The 27,166-nt window shown below is 40.8% G+C and overlaps 3 protein-coding genes, 1 long non-coding RNA gene, 1 other non-coding gene and 2 pseudogenes across 6 annotated transcripts in view; 3 read left to right on the top strand and 4 right to left on the bottom strand.

Moving 5' to 3' along the window:
* Positions 1-530, top strand: part of LOC111332613 (protein virilizer homolog) — a 39,057-nt gene extending 38,527 nt beyond the window's left edge. The window contains exon 56 of the mRNA XM_088755594.1: positions 246-530. Within this exon, the coding sequence (XP_088611720.1) occupies positions 246-333 (88 nt within the window). The 3' untranslated portion in view covers positions 334-530. The remainder of the gene's footprint in view (positions 1-245) is intronic.
* On the bottom strand, positions 357-3,966 carry LOC111332611 (E3 ubiquitin-protein ligase NRDP1). Its single transcript, XM_022937981.2, has 2 exons — positions 2,306-3,966; positions 357-1,177 (listed from the first exon to the last, which is right to left on the bottom strand). Exons 1-2 carry the CDS (start codon positions 3,146-3,148, stop codon positions 956-958), a joined length of 1,065 nt encoding a protein of 354 aa, XP_022793716.2. The 5' UTR covers positions 3,149-3,966; the 3' UTR covers positions 357-955.
* Positions 3,967-4,322: 356 nt separating this feature from the next.
* Positions 4,323-6,786, bottom strand: LOC148735034 (uncharacterized). The gene is made up of 2 exons (XR_015999465.1): positions 6,252-6,786; positions 4,323-5,256 (listed from the first exon to the last, which is right to left on the bottom strand). It is a non-coding gene; the product is annotated as an uncharacterized LOC148735034 (long non-coding RNA).
* A 126-nt stretch (positions 6,787-6,912) lies between these two features.
* Positions 6,913-7,981, bottom strand: LOC148735033 (uncharacterized). Its single transcript, XM_088755597.1, has one exon. The coding sequence runs from the start codon at positions 7,919-7,921 to the stop codon at positions 7,340-7,342; it is 582 nt and encodes a 193-aa protein (XP_088611723.1). The 5' UTR covers positions 7,922-7,981; the 3' UTR covers positions 6,913-7,339.
* A 922-nt stretch (positions 7,982-8,903) lies between these two features.
* Positions 8,904-13,218, bottom strand: LOC111327029 (uncharacterized). Its single transcript, XR_015998593.1, has 2 exons — positions 11,043-13,218; positions 8,904-10,478 (listed from the first exon to the last, which is right to left on the bottom strand). It is a non-coding gene; the product is annotated as an uncharacterized LOC111327029 (transcript).
* Positions 13,219-17,054: 3,836 nt separating this feature from the next.
* Positions 17,055-21,466, top strand: LOC148735032 (uncharacterized; annotated as a pseudogene).
* Positions 21,467-21,654: 188 nt separating this feature from the next.
* LOC111332605 (uncharacterized) overlaps positions 21,655-27,166 on the top strand; it is a 15,588-nt pseudogene continuing 10,076 nt past the window's right edge. Inside the window, exon 1 of the transcript XR_015998669.1 lies at positions 21,655-21,766. The product of XR_015998669.1 is annotated as an uncharacterized LOC111332605 (transcript). The remainder of the gene's footprint in view (positions 21,767-27,166) is intronic.

Below are 27,166 nucleotides of genomic sequence, written 5' to 3'. Positions count from 1 at the left end.
GTCTATCTGTCTGTGTCTGTTGTGTCTGTCTGTTTGGTTGGTTCATCACAGGATTAGCACGTCGGCCATTTTAAGGTTGTCACGTCAGAAGTAAATCGTAGAACGTTTGTAATTTTCTGTTGTAATTTTCGTCGTATTTTGCCGTTCTTTTTTTACGTAAGCTCTAGTAATGAGTGATATGTCGGCGGCTTTCTCTGTTTTTCTGTTTTAGTTTTGGGTTTAACACACCGTCTCATTTGTTCTAGGTTCATGCCCCCGCCAAATATTGGAGGTTATCGGCCTGGTGCTGGGCGAGGTTACCCAGGCAGACATATGAGATCATTTACACGGTGAAAAATGAACGACCTCACACCTAGTTAAAATTCAACTTTTATTCTGCGGATATTAAAGTTGAAGTTAAAGTTAAATTTATTGTAGAAATTGTGGCGTTACAAAAGCATGTAACGTTAAATTAAATAGACCTAGGAAACCGTTCGATTTGTTTGTACCAATGAAATTCGCTACAATTTTACATTAAACTTGAAACTTGATACGAGTGTCCGTGTTTATCTTAGCTGGGGAATTTAAGTGAAGTCGTTTCAATAGGCTGTGCCATGCTTTACAGTAAGGATAATTTTTCTCCCCTTTTTGCGTGAAATGTGGAACTTTTGAACTACTCGAAAGAGTACATCTGTAGTTCCTTTTTTTTCACAAGAGACGCTTACGCCGGTATAAATACTCGGGACAAAAGCATTAAGGACACGCTGCAGGATCTAATATTTAAAGTGTTTTGGAGTAAAAATTCAAGCATGTGAATTACCGGTTTACCTTCTTTTTTTACGAGTTTTAGTTTATAGCAACTGTTGCTGAAAAGCGAATGTCCTCTTTATCTCCAATGCAAACTTTAACTTAAAGCAGCAATCCATTTAGTCCTTTAATAATTAATAAAGATGAGTTCTAAGCGCATAGATGCGTTTTAGTTTGTACATGGTGTGGCGGAAACATCAGGCGTTCGACGCCATGATTCCAGTACGGCTCTGTTCAACGAGGACTCCTCGCTTTGAAAGCGAGGTAGAGCCGCGGCTTGACCCGTACCCACGGGACTCGGGCACCAGCTTCGAGGCTTTGTCCCGCGGGAGCTTCGGATGTGGCTCAGAATAGCGTCTTCCTCAGTTGGGGACGAGCAGCTCAGGTTAACCTGAAAGGTTCAAAATAATCCGTCATAAATGATGATTTTTTCTGTGACTTTTAAAGAAAATTAACAATAAACACAGTTGAACCATAAGCCTTGCACCCTAAAGTATATTAAGACATACGGAAGAACTTCAAAGAAATATAAGACGGTTGTGAATCAAGGCCTGAATTTTGAATTTAAATCTGGGCCTAGAATTTATCGTTACGAATACCAGAGTACATAGCCGATGATCTGCGTTGGAGCGTGTGCCGAAACACCGTGTGTCGAATTATAATCTGATAATATTGGCGAGTTTTTGTTTACCTACAATCGCTATACACATTAATAATCATCGCAGTTCTTTGAAAAATTAATACCTCGAATGTTTAACATAAGTCGAAAAAATTCTTAAACCACATGAATTTTTGCCCATAGTTTGAATTTGTAACTCGCAAAAAAAAACAAACAAATGCTAATTGTTTTGTTAATTGAGCTTCATTCAAACAAAATAAGTTGTGTAGTACGTTTTTTTCTTATTATCGAGTTGCGTCCTTGGTACAAGAAAGCATATAATGAAGTTTTATCAAGTATCTATAATCCGCCTGCAACAGTCGAAACGCTTTGATGTTACCTCTGTCATTAATAATTTTTAGCATGTTTCAAAATCTTGTTAATTAAAAAATTAAGAATTTAAAGAACTTTGAAGAGAAAAAACATAACAAATTAACGTTGTAGGAACAGTTTAAGTCTTGCCTTCGACAGTTGCGAAACCAAGGGCTGTTTCTTGTATCTTCTCTTAAATGTTAAATTTTTTCGTAAGGAAACTATTTCAGTTCGTGACTCATTCACACTGAAAATAACTGAAAGGTCACGCAAACGGAAAACAAGAAAGTAAAAAAAGAAAACCTTATCAATATCAACGTTTAGAGTTATCAGTGTGAACAAAACGCTATAACCGCATAAAAGAATATCATGTCATGTGCATTAAATAAGGAAAAACATTCTTTTTACGTAGTTCTTTTTGTCTATTGTGTCGCAAATGGAGCGCGCCTCATAACAAGTAACTGTGAAGCAATTAAGTTTTATACTGAGATTTTTTAAGACTGAGGTCACAAGTTTTACAGTATATAACATTAAAATTTAAGGTAATACCTGATCATTTAAGCAGTGTATTGTATCCTTTCTCACATACAGATACCGCTTGTTACAACTGCTGCAATATCTCTCGGCAATTTCATCTTGATATTTCAAGCTTCTCAACCATTCCAAGATTTCTTTCCTTTCGGGATCTTCACTCTGAAGTTCTTCTCTCTTCTGCGCTTTCAGTGATTTAGTCTCGCGCATCAGTTCCGTCACCTGAGATTTCAAATCCTCGATTTGATTTTGAAGCGTGGCTTCCTTGTACACCATGTGAACGCGATGTGAATCAAGTCGCGACTCCATTTCTTTTTTAAGCTCACGAATCTTGGCGTCGCTTTCCTGTTGTTGTTTAGTTAGGGCTTTGCGCAATTCTGCTATACAGTTGTGCCCGGATTCTTCACTTTTGCTCACTTTAAGGCCACAACCTTTACTGCATTCGGCCGTCTGGAACCTGCACGCCTTACAGTGCGCCTCCAGATCGCGTCTAGCGAGTTCCTCGTTACAACCTTCGTTTGGACACTTCACCAAAACAAAACCACATTCCTCCTTTGAATGCGTTTTCAGCGCGTCTAAACGCACCAAAGCCTTACAACCTCGTACTTCGTTGTCGCATCGTATTTTCAATGCATCCAAATCATTTTTCATGTACCTGAAAATCGGCTTCAAGTCGCTCGGCCATAACGGTAAACGGTCTTCTGGGCAAGTGTTATAATGTGTAAGCCACGCGTGTATACAAGTCGAACAAAACGCGTGCTCGCAAGGTGCTTGTAAAGGTTCTTCCAGAACGTCGCGGCAGATCGAACATAAAAGCCCTTCGTTGACTTTTCCGGTAAATCTTTCAATGTCGAAACCCATTTTAGCTCCTTTGAGTGTTGAAAGCGAGATCGCTCTTTCCTCTTAGTTAATAATGTCAGCCGACAGAAAATTATCGGTTATATAGGGTCGCAACGTCACTCGTAGAGGGCCAATATTTCAGCTATTACCGATCACGAGTTGTGTACGATCAAGTTATTCTTTGTTTTGCTTTGATATCGATGTTATTCTTCAATTATAACACAGGTACAGGTCACAGTGAACTATGAATATTCTCTGTAAATATTGCAGTACACTGCTAAAGTGACATGCCAAGACACTGAGAGGGCGGTTAATCACATAAGAACGTGTTATAATGTTTAGGCTTCGCCGTCGTCTGTTTCCCCATGCATGACACACGCCACTGTTTTACACACGCAAAGTTGTTTTGGTGGACGTTTTTCTTTGTTCTGTAACTTTTCTACCAAATTTGAATCTTTTGAATCGATGCAACGACCCGGCAATCCTGTGACATGGAGATCTAAATTTAAGCAGCAACCCGTGACATGCGACGCAATATGCGTGGACGCTGTTTTCGTTATAACCAGACGCGGTGGTATTGCTTCAAAGGATCGCACGGTATGGACACTATCGAGGCAGGATAACGATTTTTTTTTTTTTTTTTTTTACTGCACTATGTGTGCCGTGCTGCGGTCACTTATCTGTGTGTTAAATCAATATGTACTCTAGGAGATATCTTACAATAAAAGCCCCGAATTGAATTTCTCCTTGAAGTAATTTCGCTGAAATTCACTACAGTGTTAGAAAAGCGCCTCTTAGGCGCCAAATGGAACATCTGTTGTTTTAAAAGGTTGTATTTGGGATTCGATCGACTCTTCTGGAATAAATATACATAAAGCTTTCTGTCAAACATGTAAACAAAAATGTGTTGAGGTATTTACATATTTCATTCAGACTAATAGCCTAAGGGTCAAATGTCCACTTATTATTCCTACCGTCTGTCATCAATTCCCGAAAAGAAAACTTCTGATCAAGTTTCGTTCTTCTTTAAAATATATTCAGTTTAGATCAGAATTCGGCATTTTGTCTGGAAAAGCACATTTTTGACCTCAACTTTTCGCACCTTTGTGATCAATAGAATAGAAGCGCTTTCGAAAATTAAACACAAAGAAATCGCCTAGGCGTTTAAATTTATTGTTGATACAAAGACTTGCGGTTTTGAAACAGAGGAACCTTTTATTTGAACACTTTGTACACTAAAGGAGAGAGGTGTTTACAATAAAAGCATTTTGTATCGTTTCCAACGTATTGTTAAATTCCACACGATCCTGATGGACTACAGAAGATCGTTGCTCCTTCTTCGTCATTTCTTCGACGAAGTAATTGCGTTACCTCCAGTTTATTTATAAAACATCTACATTCTCTAAATAGCCCGGTTAATTAGCGGTTTCGATGGCCAAGGCTTAAATTCGCTTTGCGGTTAGTGGAGGCCTCTTACTGTGCAAATAGTCCGCATCGCCTAAGCAACGTAAACTGCTATTCGACGTTTATTGAACTGAACGAACAAATATTGGGGCATGTGTGGGGCACTAGATTGAATTATTAGGATGCCTATACGACAGTTACGTAAACAGTGCGAAAATAATTTTGACATTTTACGTTGCTGGCTGTGCTAATGGCAACGGGATTAATTGTAAAGGGTACTCGTACTCGATATAATATGACCGATATGTAGACACACGCCAAAGTTTCCATCAGTCTTTATAACGTTCAACCTATTGAATCTTAGATCTGGTCGCTTTTTCCGGCGGCTTTCAGTTTGTGGGCCGGCTGTTAACTTAAAGATTCTTCTCAAAGCCCCGTCGTTGTTTTTCTCCTCAGTGCTCGTTTGCTGGTCTTCTTTGACCAGGACATGGAAAGGCAATCTACTGACCCAGAGATGGTAGAGAATTATGCTCGCGGTGTTTTATTTCGCGATCGTTGAGTAGCCCATCACTCGGGGGCTCCTGCCGTCTTCAATTCCAAGGCCTATTCACCAACCGTTGGCTGCGATAATTAATCCTCCATCTCTCTTCCTTATATTGGATCCAAACACATTAGAAATGAGAGCTTTTTTTCGAGTTGTTAATCTCGTCGAGGACTTTTTTAATCTAGGAAATAAGAGGAGAAGCGAAAGAAAAAGAAATGCACGGAAAAGCAGGCAATTGTCTAGGCCTCCGGCCCGCCCTAAGAGACGAAACGACCTGGGCTCGAATGGCTGTTGCCCGGAAGTTCCCCATAAATAGGAAACCGGAACAATAAGAGAAATTGGTTTTGCTTTCAGTATGACTTTACTTGCAATTTCTGCTGTGTATTCGTAACTTTACTTACCTTTTTACAAGGAGAGATCAGTTACATCAATACAGGTAAGAACGATAATGCAACCATTCAAGGAGGCTCGAAAGGGTTTTCAACCATTAACAGCAAGCGCCAATCAGTAAAAGATATCAGGACTGTCAAACTTATCATCCGGATAATAACTCGACATATGCATAACACTATGTTAGGGCAATCTTTTAAGGGGGTTCGTCAGGCATTATCTGTTGCCATGGCAACAGTACAGTAGTACTAAAAGACCCTCTAAAACTCAGTTTTTGAAAGATATCTCAAAAACCAAGTCGGTGACCTAGTTTTTTTTTTCAAATTTCTTAAATGTCATCACATTCTCTACCTGTATACGTGATATAAAAAAAACAACCTAGTAGAACTTGAATTATTTAGGAAAATGCTGTTTTAAAATGTAAAAAAATTTCCACCAGATAAATTTTTTTTTAATTTTCTTCAGGAATGCGTAATGATGTAAATAATTTGTATACAAAAAATCAGTGTAGGTCACCGAACTACGAGAAATTAGTTCATCAACTTAGCAAGGTTTATTTCCGGTTTTTGCAATTCTAGCTTACACTTTTATATCCGGTCACGCGTTTTTAACTATACCGCTGACTCACAGGCTCATTTTCGCGAGGACGAGTTCGTGTCCCCGCGATTAATCGATGGATGCCCTCAGAGCGGAAAAAATCGTTCATCCTGAAGATGGATTCATATTGTTTTGTAATTTTACACCTTCCTGAAAAATAAGTCATAATTTAAGACTCAGACTGCTTACCCTTACGACAGTTGGAAATGAACTGCGGAGAGAATTCTCTAGCGGAATTCGATATATGATGACAAGTTGATTTTGCAGATGGCGCCAATGCCAGTACTCCATTGAGGCCGGTAATGTTGAGTTTCTCGTACACAGATTGTAGTGTAACATGAGACAAACCAGCATCTGCCAGCTTCTGGACCATGTTTGTCGAAAGATGAAGCTTTCCATCGAACGTCTGGATGGTATCTTGTCGTTGTTCCGAGAAGATGGCTTGATCGAAGGCCTCATTCAGCGATATACATACATTTACCATGATTGACCGATATAATTATTGTTCATGTGCAATTTGAAGTGGAGGAATGAAAAAAATTTGTAGTGAAAAGAATTTGCTTTAACGTCTTCCAGATTGTCATGAGCGTCAAATTCAGTGGAAATTAGGGTTTCGTATACGTCAGTAATTTGTTGGTCGTCGTAGATTTCGCGAATTTCTATAATTTGCGAGGTACTAGAGGTATGAACAAGACTTGGCTTCATTTTCCTTTTTTTTCTCTTTGCCACTGCCATAACCGTGAACTTTCATTATTACATTTTAAATGGAAAACAAAACAAATTTTGCAATCCTTTCTTAACAAATGCGAGTGTGCCTTTTCGTAGTTGTAATTTAGTTTATCGAGGGAAATATCAACAATCTTTCTCACAAGTTAAAGATGAATATTTTATTTTAATTTTACCGTCTGTTGTTGAATTAGAATTAATTTAAAGTCTCATCTACATTTTTACGATCCCTTGTTTACTGAAAATTATGGTTATTTTTATGGCAACATTTACACTTCTCCATTTCTGTGAGCCGAACAATAAAACAGCCCATAGAAAAACTCTTCCTCCACAACCTTCTTGTCCTTTTTTCTTTTTACACGCACGTGGTTACCATCTTATTTGGTAGTACTGCTGAACGTCACTAAACTGTGAGGAGTGGGCTTCGTAAAACTCTCGTACACAACTCCCCTAAAAATTGTAGCACACAATTTTTACAATCGAACGCAACATGAAACTGATCCGATTCGCCATGTGACAGTCCGGTTTATACTCGACCGCAGTTCAGTTTATCAATTCTCTTCTTCTTGCAATTGTTCTGCAATTCTCTGAGTAGCCCTCTGAGCTGCAGCTCGTCCTGGTCTCCGTTCTCCTACATCAACTCGATCTCTCCTCCCTCTTTGAGATTGATCAACATCCTCCACCGCTCTGATTTCCAAGGGACAAACTAACTGATGCGGTAGGTCAATAGTCTGCCCTTTGTGTAACAAAGTTACCCCTCTGACGACGTCATCTTTGCCTTTGATAAGACCCACCACTTTACCTTTTTTCCATTCTCTGCGGTTCTTTTCGTCTCCAATGATGAGTACAATTTCTCCGACTTGAGGTATGGTTCCCTTTACCTTGTTGAGCCTATGACTCTCCATTAGGCTGTGAACAAACTCCCTTTTCCAGCGTTTCCATGCATTGTTCTTAGCATTTTCCAATCGTTTGGCCATCCTTGTTAGCTTCTCTGCATCTGAGCCTTCAGTGTCTTCTACAGCATACACATCTCGTCCCCACAGGATCATGTTCGGTGTAAGTACCGCCTCTTCCTCTCTCTCTGCTTCAACATATGTCAAGGGGCGATTATTCAAATTCCTTTCGATGTCCATGATGACTGATTGAAATGCTTCATATGAAAGATGTGACCTCCCCAAAGGTCTTCTTTATCTCCTTAATCAATCTCTCATAGTTTCCTCCCCACCAGGGTGACTTTGCAAGATTGAACTGCCGGCGAATGTTCTCACGTGCTAAATAATTCTGCAACTCAGTCTCACTTCTCCTCACCGTCTTGATCCAATCTGCTGTGGCCTTAAAAGTTTTGGCATTACCTGAGATGATGATGCGAGGTCTTGTTCGTCGCGAGATAAAGACATTCAGCTTACTCTTGAATTCATCTGCCGTTTGGGTTCTTGCAACTTCCAAATGAACCGCTCTGGAGCTGGCACAGGTGAAAATAATGACGTAGCACTTTCCTTGTTCTTTCTTACTGACCTTGTACAGGAAGGGTCCGGCAAAGTCCACTCCGGTTACTTCAAACGGTCTCCTCCCCTCAGTTCTATATTCTGGCAAAGTGCTAGTTGCTGGCACTCCATAAGGTTTGGTAGAGTACACTTTACAGATGTTGCAGTTCTTAATGACCTTCTTCACTTTCGCTCTCAGCTTTGGTATCCATCAGTTTTCTCTCACGCTCGCCATCGTGTTCGCAATACCAAGATGCATGACCTGATTGTGGATGTGAAGGATGAGCTTCTCCACAAATACACCACTAGGAAGGTAAATCGGCTTATATCCTTTCATTCTGCCCTCACACCTGAGAACTCCTGTACAGTCATCTTTGACCAACTTCCATCCTAGGGACTTCAGACACGTTTCCTCTGCTTTCTGAATTCGCTTCACTCAGTAGTCACTTGCAGCTGTGATTTCTTCCGTAACTAATGGACCTGACATCTTCTTTGACCTACTTCTCACCTTGCAGTTTCTGATAAAACGTAACACCCATGCTGTTACTCTCATTATACGCCAGTAGGTGCTTCTTTCTAACAAAGCATCCCACTCATCGATCATGCGCTCTTGTGAGCGAAGGATTGCTTCTTAGGTCACCTTACTCTCTTCATCTGTTTCTTTGGTGTTATTCAGCCTTGGCTGCTCCGGCCACCACCTTTTGTCCAAGAGCCAATCCGGACCAGCAAACCAGTTTCCTCTCTCCATCTTCACAATGGTTGCCCCTCTACTCCCGAGGTCAGCTAGATTCAACTCTGATGGGCAGTACTTCCAAGTGATGTTGATTGGACCCGCAGTTTCTGCTATCTTCTTTACTCTGTTTGACACAAACATCTTCCATCCTCTCCCGGGATTAGTTATCCAATATAGTGCTACCATGCTGTCCATCCAAATGTTGATGGTTTGGATGGGCCAACGCTGGAGAGCCGTGCTGAGGTTCTTCGCCATGTTTACTGCCATGTGGCCACTCACGAGCTCCAGTCTTGCTATCGATGTACTTCTCTTTGAAATTCGCGACTTTGAGGTCAGAATTCCTTTGGTCACGCCTGCCTCATGTTCTACCACCGCAACAGCTGCTGCGCAGCATGCTAGGATGCCGGCATCTGCGAAAAGATGTAAATGGACTGCTCCTATCTCTCCGACAAATAAAGCAATACTTCTAGGCACCCTTACATGTTTAAGTTGCTTCGTCCACCTTAACCATTGGTTCTTCAATCTGGGGGAAACTTCTGCATTCCAGCCTTTCTTCTCATCGCAGGCTTCTCGATAAATATGCTTTCCCGCAGCCATGGTGGGCGAGATTATCCCGAGTGGGTCATAGATAGTTCCCAGGTAACTGAGTATAATGCGCTTGGTCACTGGATGTTCTTGTGGAAGAGGCTTTGCAAGCAGCTCCAGTGTGTCATCATCCTTATTCCATACATGTCCAAAGATCTTGCTTGGATTTGGCATGCCTTCACTTTCAAGAACCTTCACATTGGATTCCCACTTGTGCACCGGAAACCTGGCAGACTCAAGTATGGCAGTACTCTCTTCTTTGAACCGCACGAGTTTCTCTACATTTCCTCCCGTTTGCATGAGATTGTCAACATATGTGTTCTCCTTAAGTGCCCTTACTGTCTCTTCAAATTCTGACCCTTGTTGTTCAAAGTGATGTTGCAGAGTTGCTCCTAGTAGGAAAGGGCTTGCTTCAACCCCGAAAGGTACACGTGTAAACCTTAAATGTTTCTCTATTCCTTTAATGTTGAACAAGAATCTGACTGCATCTCTATCCTCTTCCTTCACACCAATCTGAAGAAATGCCTTTTCTATGTCTCTAAGGAGCAGACTTGCGGACATTCGCACTCTAACCATTATGTCCCAAAGAAGCGGCTGCAACGGAGGACCAGTGAACATGCAATCAATGATGCTGTAAGTCAAAGGCTGTGGCTTAGCACTTGCGTTAAACACCATGCGAACCTTAGTTGTAACTGCACTCCGCTTTACAATTGGCTTGTGAGGCATGTAGAATACACGATTTCCAGACGGAATCTTAGGTGCTTCCTCGATTACCCCAGCTCTGAGTTGCTCTTCAATAATGCCGCCATACTCTCCTTTCAGTTTCTTATCTCTTGACAGCTTTCTCTCCACGTTTTCGAGCCGCTTTCAGCTAAGTGCTTCATTTGTGTTCAGATACAATGAAATATATGAAGTTCATATATTTTGAACTGCGGTATTAGATACGTATGATGCACGATCCTCGCAGTAGATAGCGCTATTTAAGAGATAGCGAAAATCAGACCTGAAAAAAATCAGGCCTGTACGGGATTCGAACCACTGACCTCTGCGATACTAGTGCAGCGCTCTACCAATTGAGCTAACAAGCCAACTGGGAGTAGGCCGTTAAGTTGTTTCGTAATAAACCCGTACAGGCCTGATTTTTTTCAGGTCTGATTTTCGCTATTGCTTAAATAGCGCTATCTACTGCGAGGATCGTGCATCATACGTATCTAATACCGCAGTTCAAAATATATGAACTTCATATATTTCATTGTATCTGATTTATCACTTTCACGGGTTTATTACGAATCAACTTAACGGCCTGCTCCCAGTTGGCTTTTTAGCTCAATTGGTAGAGAGCTGCACTAGTATCGCAGAGGTCAGTGGTTCGAGTCCCGTACAGGCCTGATTTTTTTCAGGTCTGATTTTCCTATAGCTTAAATGGCGCTATCTACTGGGAGGATCGTGCATCATACTTATCATTTGTGTTCGTTAATGTAACTCCCGTATCCAAGGAAAACCAACCTCATACCTTCCATCATGCCTTCTAACAACACCCTCTTTAAAGTCACGCAGAACATCCAGCTGATCGTTCTCTCCCCGGTCCTCGACTCCCAGTACATCCAAACTGTACAGTTTCTCATAGTCATTAACCTCTCTCATGTACATGCAGCTGCTTCCACTCTCATATTCGTCTCCCCCATGGACCACCCAACCGAAGGTTGTCTCCTCTGCCAGCGGCTCTCCCGGGTGTCCTTTGAATACCCTCTCTGTCCTTATTCTGCTATAAACACCGTCTCCGAGAAAGAGGTGTATCTAATGTTCTCCTGTGGACGTCATGTAGAACCGCTTGTCTTGTGTATGTGAGTACTTCAACTTCAGCTAATTCATGTCTGGCCTTCTCACTGTGGTAAAATCAGCTAACTTCGAACCAGTGAATTCCACATTTTCGCAGGATTTTCCGACCAGGGACGTAATATGGGTGTCAAAGACTGGCATTGTCTGGACTTTGGTTCCATTGACTGTCAAGATTTCGCGAGTCTCGTGACGTGTCGGTTTCAACTTCACTAACTTGACTGCTTCACGTGAAATGAAATTGCGTCCGGATCCTGTATCTAGGTAGGCCCAAAGCACTTGTCCCCAATACTGACGGGAATAATCGCAGGTAGCACTTTCTCCTCTGCATAATTGGAGTAGACTGTCAATGACACTCCATCTGGATTACTGCTTTCCCTATCCGGTCTATCACATATGCTTCTGTGGTGTTTGTGTTTACACTTGGCGCAGCCACGCCTACGGCACTGGTCTGCTCTGTGGTTTTGCCTTCCACAATTAAAGCATAGATTGTGATCTACGAAGAACTTCTTCCTGTCCGCTAATGCTGTTACTAGGGTACAGTCCTCACTCCAGTGTTCTTGTTTTCGGCAGAAGAGGCAATAGGGTTTCGGCTTATCTCCTTGCTTCTGTGAGAACAGATGTTTTTCGTATTTGCTGCCTTCGACGTGATTCCTCCTAAGCCACTTCTGTAGAGCATCAATCAGGTCTTCCATGGACCATTCCTCCCACTTTTCATCCCCTCTCACTAGATCTGGCTTTACCTGAGGTAACTTGTTGAGCGTGGTCATAACAAACCCTTGTAACTGTTGGCCTTCTTCGAGGGTTTGAAGCGCGTCATAATTCCTACTCAGTTTCTCGTAGAATTCTTGCACCTTGAAATAATTAGACCCCTTGACTGGAAGTAAATTAATGATTTCCTCCATATGCGCATGCGTAACAAGCTTTGTTTGCCCATATTCTTTCTTTAGTCGATCCCACGCTGTCTTGTAACCAATAGTTCCAGGTTTTAAATTTGCAATTCTGTCTGTCACCTTCGGGCTAACGGATTCTAGAAGATACTTGAATTTCTCCTCGTCGGAAATTGATTTCGCATCAACTTGCGTCAGGAACATGTTTTCAAATCTTATCCAATCGCCGGCAGTACCCTTAAAATGTGTTATCTTTAATTTCGGTAACTTTGTGGTGCTGGAAACGGCTGTTTTCTCCATTTCCAGTTTCTTTTCTGCCACAAGTAATTCAGCTTCAAGCTTTTCCTTCCACAATTTACGCTCATGCTCTTGTTGTTTTTCACGTAACACGTACAATCGCCGCTCATCTTCCAACCGTTGCTCCTGCTTCAATTCTTCTTTTTGTCGCGTAATTTCTTAATCTCTATCATCCAAACACTCTCTAAGCCTCTCGTTTTCGCTGACAGATGCTGCATACTTTGATTTAATGTCTTTTCTCCACTGCCTCACAGTTCGTGGCGACATTCCTTGCTCAATTTTTAATTCTTCTGTCTGTGAAATAAGATCCGACAACTTTGCAATGATTTTCACAGCTCGTTTGTTGACTATTTCCATCTCCGAATAATCCTGAATTTCGATCAGTTCCTCTATCTCCTCCATGAAGTACTTGACTTTATCAATTTCTTTGTCGATCTCTTTCATAAGACGTTGTTCTTCGTCGCTCGGTTCTTCGCTGTCACTCATGTTTTTTTTGACTCTGAGAAGGGTTACTTTCGCTTCTCAAACTGTCTCGTTCGCGTTGTGTATTCCCTCAGCGTATCCTGGTCACAGTACCAAAAATGAGCCGAACAATAAAACAGCCCATAGAAAAACTCTCCCTCCACAACCTTCTTGTCCTTTTTTCTTTTTACACGCACGTGCTTACCACCTTATTACCTTATTTGGTAGTACTGCTGAACTTCACTAAACTGTGAGGGGTGGGCTTAGTAAAACTCTCGTACATCTGTTCATAAAACTGTCAATGTTTACAATCCTGGATCCAACAATGATTTCATTTTCCTTTTCATCTTCCAGTGAGATGTTTAGGAAAGTTCTCGGTCATTTCATTTTATTAGGAGTCAAATACAATGCGAAACAAATCGTAGCACTCAGAGGTATCCACTTAAATTTCTCGCGGAACAAAGTAAGACCTACCAAATGCACTCGACACGACTTTATTGATGGGGTGTCGACTTCACCATCCTCCTTTAGCTTGTTAAATAAAATTTTTTTGACCACTTTCGGCAAGAACCCTGCCATCCGAACGTTTTCCTACCTGCTTTCAAGAAGTAAACTTTCCATTTTTGTTTGTCAAATAACCACTTCCGCTGGAAACAATAGAGCTTGAGGTACCCGTCAATTTTGAAACGCTCATGGCGGCCATGTTTGTTTACAACTCGCCCGCGGATCTGATCGCGCGCGCCATCGCTTATTTCTCTCGCGAGTAATAAGCTTGCCTGTATCTTGGAGTCCATTCTCCCCGCGGTCAAAAAACCCTTTCGAGCCTCCTTAAACTAGGCATTATAATGAGTTTGTTTTCGAAAGAAAAATGCCAAGTTCTATCGGAGGTTTGCACGCAACATCCATGCATAGTTTACATAGTTATGGCGTAAATACTTAACTATCTAAATGCTCATTTTACCACGGGGAAATGAGAATATTATGAAAAATGCCAAATGTGGTTTTACAGGGATGAATTCGTTTAGTTTATACAGCGTACTATTGCTAAAGAAGGAACGCCATTAGTGACAGCCTGCTATGGTTTGGTTTTGTTTTTTTTTTTTATTTCCAACCTGGCCTGGCTTTCAAAAAGCTTCTTCTCCCATCCTTGCATTCATACCCTCTTCTTGCTTGTATCATTGGTATGCCTGGCAAGTAGTTTGGTTTAAATTTCATCAAATTCAGTGGTTAGTTTATTTACAGACAATTACAAACAAGTTAATCAATTTTTTTTTATTTATTTATTTTATTTGAGGATTTGTACCAAGTACAGGAGCAGGAACAATAGGACATGGGTCCCCTACGAGGTTTAAGCTCCAACAAACCCACCCATCCCACCCCAGGGGAGGACATCCATCACACAGTAATCTCGTGAGTGGGAAATTAACGTCTCCTACCCCTAACCCTGCAGGAGACAGGACCTCCATTTATTCGTCCCTATCCGAGAAGACTAGAATATCAGACCATTTCTTGATGTTATAGAAAGGTAGCATATTCTTCTCAATTATTTTGAGACCTTGAGCGTTGGTCCGGCCGGGGCTCGAACCCTCGACCTCCCGCACAACAGTCCAGCGCTCTATCCATTGAGCTAACCGGGGTGCGGTTTGATACAAGCTGTTATCGCAAATTTGCGTCGATGCGACTGTAAGGAAAATCATACTCAACAGCTGACTACCATGACACCTTAAGGATCATGTTCATGTTTCATCTCTCTAGTAACTGATAAGAACTGTTTGTATGTATTAAAGACCTTGATGATCGTGAATGCGCTTCTTTATACTCGTGGATGTGCGACGGAAACGAACGGGTGATTTACATGGCATTCGAGTGTCAGCATGCCCTGAGGAGTCTGGGGAGAGCATGCATCGCATTAAAGACTATGGACTGGCAGGGTGGACCATGTAATTGGGGAGAACCATTGAGTGGGTGAAGGCTAATTTTGGGAGGTTTTTTTTACACGTAATGCAGCATAGCCCATCAACAAAATTTGACCTTCTTTTGATTCCTTCTTAAATCTTATCAGTTTATTTTGCAACCTGGCTGAGAAAACTTAACTACCTGTATATATAACACAGTGCACGCAAGTAAGATCATGTGTTCTTTTTCTTCTTTTATATTGAGATATTTACCCTTCACTCTGGAGTCGTGGCAGAAAGAAAACTGCTTGATACTAAAAAAATTTAGATATTAACAGGGGAATGTAACATCTGGCCTTCAGCACTACACTACCATCCTAGTAAATTTGCAGTTGCCATGTATGACACCTACGACCATAGTTAGTAGAGGGGGACTGGGTCCCCCTCTACTAACTATGTTACGACTCAACAAACCAGTGCAAAACAACTAAGAGGTGGCCTTGAAAAAAATCAACTTGATAAGTTTTGTTGAAAAAGTGACAATCTGCTGAAGGGTTTAAATCTAAGATGGACCACCAGCAGATGTTTTCAATGATCAAACATCTGGATGTGTATCCAAGAATCTTTTTTGTAAGGAGGGGTTCAAAATTCGATTCAGAAAACATTGAATTTTTTTACTCTATAGCCTGAATAGACTTATTTCAAAATGTACCATTAATAATGTGCTGTGTTACAAATATTTTATTGTCAGACATGTTTAAAAAGCACCCACAGGTCTGATGGAGGGGGGGGGGGGGGAGGGGATGAACTCCTTAGGATTTCTCCCTGGATCAGTCACTGAAATCTGTCACATTGATGAAAGGTGTCCTTCCTTGTCCCCCGTGACTGAAAAGCACAATTGGACTTTTCAGTAAAAAATTATGAAATGTGTTGATCACATCAATAGGGAAACTGAACAAAAGCCAATCAGTTTCATGGATGGGAATGATGTGAGATTAACTTAAAAATAATAATAATAATGTGAGTATTTATACAGGATAACCTAAAGAACTGTTATCAAAAGGGTCCTGTACTTAACTAATAAATAAATAAATAAATAACTCTAAGGAATCTAAGATTTACATTAACTTACAAGATTTGAAAGAGTCATGAGTTAATTGGATACTATTGAAAAAAACTCTTTTAAATTACTCTTAAAAAGAAACCTTGAATTGAAACTTCTTAAATGCCGAGGTAAAGTGTTGTAAACTAGAGCCCCTTGAAAGGCAAAACTTCTCCGTCCAAATTCTGATTTGACTTTGGGAAGATTTAGTGAACATCCATTGTTTCTAGTGTTAATATTGTGTTCAATTTTGGTGAAATATCCATTAAAAGGGGTACAGATGTTATCCTGAAGACAGTCAAATACAAGCTGGCAGGACTGTCTCTTTATTAGACTCTCCCACTGTCTGGACTTTATAATTTCCACCAATAACTCTCTGACTTTGACGTTCAATGCTTTCGATTCGAAAAAATCTATTCAAGCTGATTTTGAATTGGTCAGCCAAACCTTTTTCTGGTTTATCTTAAATTTATAGACTCAGAAAATTATCCTTGTTTGCCACACCTGCTTCTCTGATTATTTGCTATTAACAATATGTATCTTGTACTACTGATGGTCACTTTTTATGCCTTTGATTGTAGGGTAAACATCTTTAATAAATAATGTAAAGTGATGACCCTTTGGTCAGGAAATATCATGACAAAATTATCTGGGGCTTGGATAAAGCGCTACAGTTTCATTTCCTAGTGTAGTTAAAATAAATAGGCATTTTTTTCCCCACAAAACTTCAGTGAAAATTGAGTTTATGACAACAGCACAGTTAGCGTTAGCATGTGTTTAGTCAGGGAAAGTTTATTTTATTGTAAAAAAAGCCTTGAAATCTTTTGAAAAGATTTCCACGGACTCCATACTCATGAGTCGGAGTATGCTAAGAGTCATTTGGCTTAGTTTTTGTCAATCAGTTAGTCTTTTGATCTATAAACTCTTGTTCTCAGACCTGTTTGTATTTGACCCGGTCTGTGAAAAATTCTTTTTCAGTGGTCAGCAATGAATCGTCTAGTATGATTCTTTCTGACGACCAGAAGCGATGGGTAGTCTTTGGAAATGCTCTAAACAAGGTTGTGGTCGCACACATACAGCCGTTTGTTGAACAAGAGATTCAGAAGGAGTATGGAAATCTTCAAACCAGCCATAACATCCATACTCAGAGCTATGGAGTGCGACTCCAAAAGCGCAAAGTGACTCTACGGTATGAGAATATCAATAGAAACGACACATTACCCAGGAAACACGGCGGAAAGTACGACTATCCCACGTTTAACTATAAGGTGACATCATATATTGACTTTGCCAAGCTGTACGTGGAAAATTACATGGCCAAGTTCAACGCATTTGACGAACATTGTGATGCGTCAGCTTTGCTTGCATTGCTTGGTAAAGTTCCTGTGTTTCCTGGTGCAGTCCAAACTGCAGCTGGCAATGTAAGACCAGGAATTCCCGGCAATGTAAGGCCAGGAATTCCAGGGCACACTGTCAGTTTGGTAAGCGGGACCTAATAGGCTTTCAGCAGAGCTTTGACGAGATGAAACAGCTGGTGAAAGAACTGGGTCTGTCCGTTGCCGACGAGGATACCCTTCTAAAAGAATTAGAAGATTGGGAGAGAAAAGGTAATAATAGAGGTTAAAATTGAAAGTTTTTCCTTTTGCATTTCTTTTTATCGATGAGTCGACTTTGACCTTTAAGCTATTTTTCATTCCAACCCGCCATCCCATCGCAATGAACATTTCATCTCGATCCTGCCTGTTGCTTTAATTCATCAATGAGCTCAAATTCACCGCCTTAGTTTAGGACAAAAATATCGCCTTTTTTCTACAATATTGATAATACGTATGATGCACGATCCTCGCAGTAGAGAGCGCTATTTATGCAATAGCGAAAACCAGACCTGAAAAAAATCAGGCCTTTACGGGATTCGAACCACTGACCTCTGCGATACTAGTGCAGTGCTCTACCAATTGAGCTAACAAGCCAACTGTGAGCAGGCCGTTAAGTTGATTCGTAATAAACCCGTGATGATAAATCAGATATGATGAATATATGAAGTTCATATATTTTAAACTGCGGTTATAGATACGTATGATGCGTAAATCAGATACATATGAATATATGAACTTCATATATTCATCATATCTAATATTGATAATGTAATCTTATTATGGAGAAAGGCAAAGACTTGCTTAAAGCATATCTACCGGGCTAAAAAAACGGTTGTTCCTCAGTATGTTTATAGACCTAGTATCTCAAATATTTTAAAGGCGAGATGCGGGACGAAAATAGGAAGGCAAGACATGGATATGCTCCATTTCGAAGTTTCAACAGTAATCAATTTACAACGATTGTTACATTTTCTTGCTTACACCCGTGGGACTTGATCTTACTTGCGCAAATTTACGCTGTCTACTCTCCCAATGCCGATAAGTCACGAGCTTTTCCGCCTAGATTCGGAAAAGCGCTACCGATAACAAAATGTTCCCTAAAAATAATTAAAATGATTAAATAATTAAAAGAACCTTTGTGTGACACTGAATGCGAAAAGTTGAGCCGGATCAATATGCCATTTATTGATACTTGTTGAATATTGTGACAAACTTGGAGATTGAAAGTGAGGCCTTTCAGCATAACTCAAATCTATAGCATGCTCAACGAGTACTAAAATAGTTAGATCTTGAGTTACATCATGAGGAAATAACATTTTACACTGGTAAAGGCGAGAAGATGCCACCAAAAATTTAATGAATATTCAATCTACAGGAGAGATGAAGTATTAGTCAGGTGGTGGTAGGTTAGTTTTGAGTATTGGTTCTTTTCTTGCAGGAGCTATACGGTGTATGAGCGCTATTATCGAGCCTGATCTGGCAAAGGCCGTTCAACAAGGTCTTATCGCTCTCAAGAACGATGTTGATAATCTGGCATTTGAAGAAGAGGAAGGAAGAAAGCAATTGAAGACTGTGCTTCAGAATGCTGTGGGCGATCTGAAAGAGCTTAATAAACGCGTTTCGAAGGTTGAACAGAAACAAGATTCTCTATGTGCCAAAGTGACTTCCGCACAACACCAGATAGATAAACTAAAAACTCATTTTGAAGGACACCAGACCTCGACTAAACCTCATATCTATCCTGATAATGAGAGCTATCTTGATTCTGGATAAGAGATTAAAACTTTGCATTAATAACATAAAGGAAGGATTCTCAATAATTAAGTGAATTCTAGCTTGATGTTTTGTATTGCCAGGCCACGCATATGTGAAGCTACAAATCAAAAGGAGTTCTATTTCTACTTGTTAGAAGCTTTTGCACTTGGACAGTTTAAACGCGAGGTGATTTCAGTTGAATTTACTGATGGCCAGTAGCGTTTCCGACCAGGCCAAACCTCTGTCGAAAAAAGGTTACCGTAGATTTATGGAATTCGATGATTGACAGTTTTACATAGAGTTTATTTGCACCCTTGTTCGTACCGGAACACAGTCTCTCCTTCCTTTTCTTATTACGCGAGGTCATAAGTGTTCCACAATGCTTGTTCATATCTTGAAGTAAACCTGCAATCAGACGGTTGCTTTTATATTCTTAACAAATGTGAGGTCCCTTTTCACGAAAATAAAATAAATGGTTTGCAAGGGACTTAGAAAATCCTGGAATTTTGTAACGGTACTTTCACTGAAGGAGTTTAATGTCCTAGAAAAAGATTCGTGGTACTGGAAATCCGTGGACCTATGGCAGCCATTCTTGTAAATATTTGTCATGTTGCATTGCGAAAACTCACAACGTTTCCAATACCAAGTCAATAGTTGAGGAAATAATAGTGTCATAGTGCACGATTTTTCGCATGACTTAGTAGCGCAATAAACCTTAGTTGCAGGTTGTCTCGTGTAACACTAACTGAAGGGTTTTTTTTTCTCTCTTTGATATTTCAGAGATTGCTAGTTGTGACGCGGAAATCTCTTTCTTTGCCGAACGTTATGATCCAGATACAAGAAAGTGGTTTTTCGAGGATTTTAACAAATGGCTCATGGAGCCTGGACACTCTAGAGCGTATATTCTGCTTGGAGAGACTGGAGTGGAATTACAAAGATTTTGGGTATTTCTGCGTTAAGTGTTGAGGAATTGTTTACCAAAATATTACAAGAACCACTGGCCAAATGTACCCCACCTTGTCCAAGAAAGTTAGTAGTCATTGACGCTATAGATGAGACTGAATATGAGTCCAGGGAAGATTTTCTCGATCTTATAATGCACCGTTTTCCAATGCTTCCAAAATGGCTTCAGTTCTTTATTACTAGTCGTCCTGAGGATTATGTTCAGTTCAGATTGAAAAAGTACAATCCCTGCATTAAAATTTGTGCGGGGAACAGCGAAGATGTTAAGTTTTATCAACAGCACGAACAGGATATAAAGCTATATTTAGAGAAAACCGTCGATTTCTCTTGTCTGCCGTACACGGTGGATGACGTAGCAAAGAAATGCAATGGATTGTTTTTGTACGCCTTCTATATTGAGAAAGTTCTCAACAATCCAGTTTTTTCAGGTACGATTAGTCACGTTGATGATGTTTTCCCCGGAGACATCGAGAGTTTTTTCTTGCAGAATTTCCGGAGGGTTTTTACCAAAATAGGAGCGGACTTGTACCATAAATTATTTGGGTGTGCCATAGTTACTCCTTCTCCGCTTCCTATCTAGTTTATTTCGTTCATTCTTCAAAGAGTAATGTCCAGTCTCGACGAACAGGAGGTTATTGATGCCCTCTCAACATTTCTAGTGTTTCGTAAGCCTGATCAGACGTTCACCTTTCTTCACAGTTTGATCCCAGCGTGGTTGACCAACAAGGAAAAAGCCTCTCGACAACTGTACGTGGACAGGATCAAAGCAGGTGAATATTTCAGAGACCTTATCGTTTCTTGTCTCTCTAAATTTTTGGATGAACAATCAGATGGAAGTATTTCCATTGACACCCAGGTACTAGACTACATTTTGCGTGTAGGGGTCCGCTGTTTGTTTAGTATCTCTGACAAGGTTTCACAAGAAACAATTTACAGTTGCTTGACTACTTTTAAATTTATTCGAGCAAGAATTCAATGCAGACGAAATGGGATTTACCCCCTTATTGAGGATTTTAAAAGAGGGGCCGCAAACGAGATTGTTTATTGCAAGAAACAAATTCTTCAAGAAATGTGCGCTGTTCTTGAAAGGAATACCTACATTCTTTCCGAATGCCCAAAACTTCTACATTCTTGCCTGCAGATGACCTCCAAAGCTGTTCAGGATATTTCTTTTCCTAGTGGTGTATCAACGTCTTGGATGGAGTACAGTTGCCTCAGAAATCCTTTGTATGAAATCCCTCTTGGCATAAGCTGCTTTGCCGTGTCTCCGGCAAAGCAGTTAAAAGTCTCCGGCTTTTAAGTTGTTAATCCCGTCAAGGGCTTTGTTAGAATAGTAAGAAAATTTAATGGTTGAGTAAAAGAAAAGAAAGTGCACGGGAAAACGAGTAGTGGGAATCCTAAGACACGAGATTTAGGTCCAGGTCCCTGGCCCCCTCAGAAAGACTAAACAACCTGGGCTCGAGTGGCCATTAACCGGAAGGCCTCAGAAGCCCCCATAAATCAACAGTGTTGTTGCTTTCGTTTTCAGTTTGACTTTACTCGCAAATTCTGCAGCTGCGTATTCGTTACTTGGGAGAGGAGATTAACTACGTACCTAAAGGTAAGTTATATGATGTAACCATTTGTAAACTGAACAATGTAACGAGCTTGTTTTCGAAGGCAAAATGCAGGGAACATGCACGTATAGTCCGATGTATAGTTATGGCGTATGAGAAGTTTAACACTCCTCCAATGTCTCTCATTGCTCTAGTATTCTTGGGGGAACGATTGTAATATATAGATTTAGCCAAGCCTAAAAGCGGAGCTCCCAAGTTCGTAATATTAATGATAACATAAAAATGTGCATTTGCCAAGACTCGCCTGAGTCACCCCTCCCTTCGTTTTGATAGTCTCCCCTACCCTACCCGTGCAATCTGAGGGCACGTACGTACGTGGCAACCAAATGGAAAGAGGTTGACCATATTCTAGGGGTATGGGGCTCTACCCCATGCCTGTGAAGCGCACGTGGGAGCCCTACTATTAAGAAAAATGCTTGAGGTACGATGGTTTTGTTTTTATTTCAATCAATCAATCAATCAATTCTTTATTTGATGTAGCAGGTAAAAAATTACAAAAATTACAAAGTAATAGTTGCATCGGCAGCTATCAGCTGATGTGGACCTGCTATACCAACCTGGCTTTCATAAAACATACTCGCCCTTCCTTGCTTCTCTCATTTCTCTTAATATATGTTATAAATATTGAACACAGGGGTCAGATACTGCGCATGGATAAGGTTTTCTAAACAACATAACAGACTTTTGAAGGATGTTGCGGTTGACGAAGACGCAAGGCCAATAGCTCTTTCTCGATACTGTTCTGCCTTAGAGTAATCTGTTATTTGAAACCAAAGAAGTGAGTGCCAAGTTTCAACCTTTTTTACCAGTTGATTGAGCCAGTCATTTCGTTTTAAAGTTGTGGTAGTCAGGGAAGTAGTTTCTTTGGTGACAGAAATCATTTAACATTGGAAGCTAGTTTAGGTCTGTCATAGTGATGACGGTTCCTGATGATGAATAGTGTAAGAAATCGAAATATAAGGGACTCATAATCCCCAAGCTTTTGTAGAATTTAATATCACACCAGACTGGAAAAAGACTAATGGAAGTACCTCCTCTAAGATGTGCAGTAGGCAGACCTACTCTAGGGTTGTCTTCTACATGTCTTTGTGAAATGTAGAGGATTTTTGTGACCTACTCATATTAAAGATACTTTGTCTGAAAATTCTGAGATTCTGACAACTTTTACAGACTGATGTTCTAAACAATTGAAGTGTAAAATTTGTATCATTATCTCTACCTATTAATTCAATGTTTCCTGAAAAACATTTTTCCTTTTCAAGCTGTTCCAAAAAATGCAAATAATCGACAGTTTGAAAGCAGTGACTGACCAAGGTAACATCATGTGGTCCAAAATGGGACAAAAAAATCTACAAGTTAAAAAGGTCTAGTGCTAATGTTCTTTACTCTTGCAATTGAATTCTTTCCTTGGAAGTCCCATCTTTAATTTGATGACAGAATTCAGGAGGATGTCAAATAATTCATCAGCATGCTGGGCAATGAAGTTTCTAATCAGCGTGGGGTTGTACAAGGGGGGACCTTAGTCCTCTTCATAATACTCATAGAGGGCTGACTGAAACTGTAGTATAAGTTTTTCAAATGCTTTTTCTTGAGAGGAAAATATGCGAGATGTCAATTATGCTACTGAGGAGAATTCTAAGGCACTTATTCCCTTAGATACAAATGCAGTCAGTGCTTGTCAAAAAAAATAGAAGTGTTTCATGTATTCACCTTCCATCAGCAACATTTACCCTGGAAACGATCCAGCTCTTTTACTGCAGAAAAGCTCCTGTCACACACACAATTATCCACCCTCACATTGTCTCTGTCATCCATCATATGAGTTAATTGGGGTGTCACAAAGGGGAATTTGATTGTCAGCTTTATTACCTTCATTTTGGTGCTGAAGGCAAATTGTTGCACCTTTTTCCACCCGTGCAGCTCTTGCCAGTCAACTGTCTACATTAAACATTGATCTTCCATTGTGGCATATGTATTTTGAGGCTCTAGTTTTTCCTGATTTTGCACATTTTTTTCAGTGTTTCTTGTCAACTCCAACATGACATAACAAAGCTATAGCAAACAAAGTCAAACTTACAGGTGACTTCATCCTGCTGAAAAAAGAGGAAGAAAAAGTATGAAAGTGTAAACTAACATGCTGTAGGGAAACTATAGACAACAACCTCTGTAAGTTTTAGCCATAGGAAATTTGAATTTTCTTTAGAAACTGAGAGAGACTAAGTCATGCTCTGGTTTTTGATAAAAAGTCTAGTTTACAATTATAAATTAGCCACAGGGCTTTGATTGAGTGGACATGCGTAGACATTTGACCCCTGTGGTTATATATTGCAGCACATATTGTTATTAGTTGAAACCATTTGGTTAAAATCAATTAGAATGCAATGATTACTCTTTTTAAAAAATATTTGCACCATCCAAGCCCATGCCAGGCGCGAGTCTAAGTAAATTTATTTTACAAATTGCAAGGAAAACATGGGCATACTCAATAGTTGAGGCAGTTACCTTTGGGTGCGTGTTGTATCTTTGAATTTAGCAAATAGAGAAGCCTTGTGTGTGCACTCTTCTGTTGTAAAGCATGCAGGTAGCAGCCAGAGCATAAAAGAAGTGTAGGGAGAAACATCAGATGTAGTCAAGTGTTTCTCCCCTCTTTTTGAGCACAGTCAAGGCCTCTCCATTTGTTTTACAACAAAGAATCTGTGAAATTCCCCATGCATTACTATCAGTTTTCAAAACAAACTTTATTTCCAAAGCAAAAAACAGTATTGTCAGCTTCCTCTATACTCTCAAAAAGCAGGCTACAATAAGCCAATCAGAATCCTTGTTAGAATGGTTCAAGTAGTCTTATCAGTTGACCAAGACCAAAGCTGTCAAAAATGTCAAACCACCAGGGTTCACAAACCATCAAAGTTCACAATCTGCAATAGTTCACAAACTGAAACAGTTGGGCAAGTCGAATTTAACACTTTTGCCTGAAGTGTTTTAGTCCTAAAATGAATTGTGGCTTATAAAAACACGCAAGTTTTTTTCACACAACAATTAGAAAACAAACTGGCCAAGGCATCTTTTCTATTCACAGGCGCTATGACTGAAGTGGCCTTCCACTCAACACTTGGGAAAGGGTATCAGAGCGAGCTCTTAGTTCAGCTCATTGGAAGGGTGGCCAATTTAATTTCTGAGGCTTGCTTCATAAACCTTTGTTTGGCTTTTCTGTTGCTTCTTGCCAGCTCCCTTGCTGCAAAATTTCACTTTCAATAGTGCAAATTGGCAGATGGCTGTAACGACAGGCGGATAGACAGTGTCCGCAAAACTGCAATTATTTTATTAAACTGTGAACAACAACGCTGCGAGGTCGCTGGACCCAAAACTCAGTCACGCGACCCTCAAAGGCGGGAAACTAGACTACTTCATGTAAGCATACTCGTTACATCTCCCTAAGTCTAATAGTCGAGCAACTATAAATGTAGACAACATTGTTGATAATGAAAGAAAGAAAGAAAGAAATAACACAAAGTTCAAATCTGCCTGAGACAGTCTAGTGCATTAAACGCCCCTGCACAACTGTACATAATAAACAAAATACAAAATAAAAAAAGGCACAAGGCAGAGTCAGTGTCTTAATTCAGCACTCGTAATCCTTTAGACACACTGGGGGGCGGCAGTCCCGCACTGGACGACCTTCAGTGTGTGGCCCAGAAACCACTGATGATGATGGTATCATTGCTGGTGGGGGCTCAGCTGAGCTGGACTCAACCAGTTCAATAGGTTCGGCCATGTCGAGGTTTGTTTCCACCGACTCCGGTAACTCCTCGGATGTTGCCCTGAGCCATTTACGGTTCCGACGATAATGTTTTCCGTTCACCTCAACCAAATAGGAACGGGTCCCCTCCTCTCCAATGACGCGTCCCAATAACCACTCTTCGTTTGGCAATCGCATTCTAATGGCATCACCTTCACGCAATTTTGGCAGTTCGTGTGAGTGACGGTCATAGTAGTGTTTCTGCCTCTGCTTCCTAACCTTGATCTTTTCAGGGACATCAGTTATCACCTGTGGAGTCAGCAAATGCTTGGCTACTGGCAGACGGGTGCGTGTTCGCCTTCCATATAGTAACTGAACAGGAGAAGCATTCGTACCCTCAGTTGGGGTGTTGCGCCACTCAAGTAACGCCAGCAGAGGATCACGCTTATCAGCTCGGGCTTTGGTCAGCAATGACTTGCTAGTCTTGACTGCATTTTCAACACGACCATTACTCTGTGCGTGATAAGTGCATGATATGAAGTGGTGAAAATCCCATTCCTTACTGAAGGTCTTGAAATCTTCACTGTTGAAAGGAGGCCTATTGTCACTGACGACGGTCACAGGAATACCATGCCTGGAAAACCAAGCTTTTAGAAGTGATAACTCGGGTGCTGGTGGTGCTACTCATATCTTTCACTTCAAAATAACCAGAGTAGTAATCAACGGCTATCAAAAATGATTGCCCATCCAGCACAAATAGATCAACACCAACTTTCTACCATGGCAAATTAGGCACACCATGAGGCTTTAAGGGCTCTTTACATTGTTCGGGCTTATAACGGTTACAGATTCCACACCTAGACAAGTGATCTTTGCGCTGGGCTGCGAGTCCAGGCCATTAAACAATGTCACGTTCATGACGCAAGGTTCCTGCCATTCCAATATGTGATCCATGCAGGCTCTTCGCAACACCAGAATGCTCTTTAAATGGTATCACAAGGCGATGGCCCGTGTATACTAAAGCATCTTTCATGGTCAGCTCATCACGGCTGTTCCAATACAGCTCCATTACTTGCCTCTGATGCCTGTCATATTTGGGAGTTTCTGACAGGGTCTCTGGCCAGCCTTCATGAATAACATCGGACAGCATCTGTAATTCTTCATCCTTGGCAGTCTCCTCGCGCAGCTTTTCCAGACGAGTGGGGGAGACACTCAGATCTTCACCATGCTTAATCTGCTCTAACTCAAAAGCAAAAGTCGTTCTCTGATAGAACGGACGTCACTGTCCTGGGTCCGACTCACTAGTTCATTTTCCAAGTATGTGCGACTTAATGTGTCAGCTTTGAACATGGTCTCTCCTTTCTTGTATTCCACTTGGATGTCATAGTTCTGCAGGCGGAGGCGCATGCGTTGGAGGCGTTTTGGCGAACTGTGGATTGGTTTCTTCAATATGGTTTCCAGCGGCTTGTGGTCCGACTGCACAATTACATTGCTCCTTCCAAAAATGTACTGGTCAAACTTCTCACATGCATAAACTATAGCGAGTAGCACTTTTTCGATCTGAGCGTAGTTTTGTTCAGTTTTGAGTCAGCACACGAGAGTCGTACGCCACTGGGTGCTCCTCTTGTAACAGAGCTGCGCCAAGTCC

Source organism: Stylophora pistillata, chromosome 3, assembly GCF_964205215.1.
Source record: "Stylophora pistillata chromosome 3, jaStyPist1.2, whole genome shotgun sequence".
Lineage (NCBI taxonomy): Eukaryota > Metazoa > Cnidaria > Anthozoa > Scleractinia > Pocilloporidae > Stylophora > Stylophora pistillata.
Note: the sequence above shows the minus strand (reverse complement) of the source record. Positions and strands in the feature narration are given on the sequence as shown.